General features: G+C 48.3%; 1 protein-coding gene across 1 annotated transcript in view; it reads left to right on the top strand.

Annotated features, from left to right (window-relative positions):
* The first annotated feature begins 1,940 nt into the window (after positions 1-1,940).
* LOC120802649 (dachshund homolog 2-like) overlaps positions 1,941-3,205 on the top strand; it is a 31,515-nt gene continuing 30,250 nt past the window's right edge. The window contains exon 1 of the mRNA XM_040150692.1: positions 1,941-2,455. Within this exon, the coding sequence (XP_040006626.1) occupies positions 1,941-2,455 (515 nt within the window). The remainder of the gene's footprint in view (positions 2,456-3,205) is intronic.

The raw sequence follows: 3,205 nt of genomic DNA, 5'->3' as shown, positions 1-3,205 counted from the left end.
TGTTAGGATCAGGATCAAATTTGGTTCATGGCTAAGAACGTGTATAAGAATGTTTTCTGATCGGTTTTTATTTCTTGAAGCGGATCTCCCTCTTTAGTTTTATTTTAAATGTGTCTATTTTCTACCTCGACCTTGATTTGATCTAAATATTTACTTGTTGCCATGGAGATTTTTCTTCATAACCAGTCACGTGCAGGACGTTCTTCATCCATTCTCACTGTACGTTCACTGTTTTCTACTGCGCTCGGTCCGGTATCCAGATACCGCAGATAGATAGATCACATGGATGTGATGTATTCAGGTGTTTTCTCTGACATTTAATCTGCTCTGCTCTGTAAAGGTTAATTTGATGCTGCGCTTTTAATTTGAAACTCAGCTGATGTATGGGGTGGAGTTTACTTCAGCCCCATCAGTCGCTCCTCTCTACACTGAGATTAAAATCATATGAAGTTATTAACTTTAGCTGGAACCAGTGAATGGAAGTGAACCTGTCCGGTCAACATATGAGGATTAATAATTAATAATGCCGATGGAAACTCATCAGCTGGTTCAGTAGAACAGTAAAAAAATTAATCGGAACCAACTGTGAATAAACTTTTTGTTACAAACAGTAACAAAATATTAATAAAAGAGATAAATGAGTAAAACAAATACATTTTTTCCAAAAATGTGAAATTGTGAAAACGTGTTCACTTGTGTTGAAAATTCCTGGTTTAAACCCTGTAAACACATTCACATGTTTCAGCCGTTTGCGGGTGAGGTTTTGAATGGGATTAAAAAACACACGGAAGTTCGAGCACTGAAAGGGTTTGAAGAGTCTGTTAAAGTATAACCATTAAAGTCAGTTCACATTTTAACTCCAGCTGTGAAGAGTCCGTTCGTGTGTAAACCCTGGAACCAGCAGTGTAAAGGTCGAGTTCGCGTCTTTGTCGATGACCCTGAAAGCAGTTGAAGTGCAAAGGAAAAGGAATCGGCCTGTTCTGCCGAAGTGTCAGAACAGGCCGAACAGTCGGGAGTCGGCTCATGCAGGTGTGTCAGCTGAAGGCCACGCAGAAGGCGTCACTCTGACACCTCCACTTCTCTTCAGGCCTCGAGCCTGCTTCTCTTTGCGAAGCGTCATCTGCACACGAGGATGTTTCAGTCACGTTTGCGCGTTCGGAGCTTTTTAATGGCGTCTGCAAGGACCTGACGGGCGAGACGGAGACGGCCGGACATTGGTCGGAGCTGCTCTGGACTGAACAGCCGGAATTTAAGATGCTACTTGGAGTTCCTGTTTCCGGTTTAACGGGCTTAAAGCAGCTCACCTGCAACGAGCACCGCCACCTGCTCCCGGTAAGAAACCACATTCAGCGGAGGAGAAAATGCGCGTGTAGCCCCTTTAAAGAAAACGGGTTCAAAATGGTTGGTTTGGTCATTTTGTCCATCTACGCCCCATAAGGCTGAAAAGGGAGACGTCTGACTGGCGAAGAACCGGAGGAACAAAGAGGACGTAAAAAAAAAAAAACAGTGGTGTGAATAAATGAAGATGCAATTGGTTAAAAGTGTCTGAGACCAGTAACAGATGAGCGACTCTCTCAGTCGCAGCTTCTCATTTGATTTGATTCATTTCGCTTTTTCGTTTCTTATTTCCGCCCCGCCCTCTCAGCCAATAGGAGGCCTGTCCGTGTGCGGTCCCCGCCTGTGATTGGCTCCGAGCGGGACGGAGAGAGAGCGGCGGAGAGAGGCAGAGAGAGGCAGGTGCAGGGCAGAGAGAGAGAGGTCGAGAGACCTTCAGATCGAGCAGCACCGATCGGAGAGAGGCTCTGCAGTCAGAGTGGCGGGAACAGAGAGAGAGAGAGAGAGAGGGGGACGGCGGGAAAATCACAGATGAAAACAGAACAAAAAGAGAAGAAGGAAAAATAAAGTCACTCTTCTTCTTCTTCTCTGTTTTCTGCTGTATCATGGCGGGCTCCTCCAACACCCCTCTGTCCCGGACCTCCACCCCGCCCACCGACCCTGTCTTCCACTCCGACCCGCCTTATAGCGCTCCTAACCCGGCCAGCTCCCCACGGCTCCCCGCTGCTCGCTTCTCCGGAGCTTTCCTGAGCGGCGGGAGCGGCAGAGTCCCGGTGGGTGTGAACGGGATGAGCGGCGGCGGCGGCGGCGGCGGCTGCGCTCCTCACACCGAGTGTAAGATGGTGGAGGTTCACGGTGTGAAGGTGGCGTCGTTCACGGTGAACGGCGTGGAGCTCATCTGCCTGCCGCAGGTGTTCGAGCTGTTCCTGAAGCACCTGGTGGGCGGACTGCACACCGTCTACACCAAGCTGAAGCGGCTGGACATCAGCCCGGTGGTCTGCACCGTGGAGCAGGTCCGCGTCCTGCGGGGACTCGGTGCCATCCAGCCCGGAGTGAACCGCTGCAAGCTCATCACCAGGGCCGACTTCGAGACGCTGTACCGGGACTGCACCAACGCCAGGTGAGCCGGTGCACAGGGAGCAGGTTCAGGAGGGTCTTTAATCGGCCGGTTCGGTTTTTACCTGTTAATAGAGGATCACTCACCTGCTTCACAGTGAACAGGTAAACTGCTAAAAAAAAAAAAAGTTACAAATTCAAATGGTTTTCTACCACAAACACAGAAAATCAGTTTCGATGATTTAAATTTCATTTTTTATTCAGACTGTTTGAGAATTTCTTTTCCCACCACGAAGACCCGGAAGCTGCTGAATTTCTTTTTTTTTTCTTAATGAATTATCAACCGGTAAATTCAGCTACATTTTACTGTACGAGTGTGGAAAACACTGGATTCGGCCTGTCAAACATCCCGTAGACCGGCCGGTGTGAACCCCGCGTGTACGGTGAGGACGCAGAGGACACGAGCTCAGCGAGACTTCCCGCTGTGCCGCAAATCCGGCCGCTCCATTGTCCGCAAACTGTGGAGCCGAAACTGTTAATTGATCAGTTCATCGGGAGCAAATCCGACCACCGATCGGTTCGAGTTCTCTCTGAAAAGGTAACACCGGACTCTACAAGCTGAGAAGTTAGAAAACAGATCAAATAAAAAAAACGGATGAAATAGGAAATTAAGGAAAGTAGAAAGCTGACATTAAAAAAGTCCTATACATTACACAGGTGACAATACCGAAGACAATAGAAGCGAAATGTGCAAATATTTGTGCAAAAGAAGTCGAGAAGTGCAGCTGCGGCAGCCACGATGTGTGTATACAGT

Source organism: Xiphias gladius, chromosome 17 (assembly GCF_016859285.1).
Source record: "Xiphias gladius isolate SHS-SW01 ecotype Sanya breed wild chromosome 17, ASM1685928v1, whole genome shotgun sequence".
NCBI lineage: Eukaryota > Metazoa > Chordata > Actinopteri > Istiophoriformes > Xiphiidae > Xiphias > Xiphias gladius.
The sequence above is the reverse complement of the archived record's forward strand: the minus strand, read 5'-3'. Positions and strand labels throughout refer to the sequence as shown.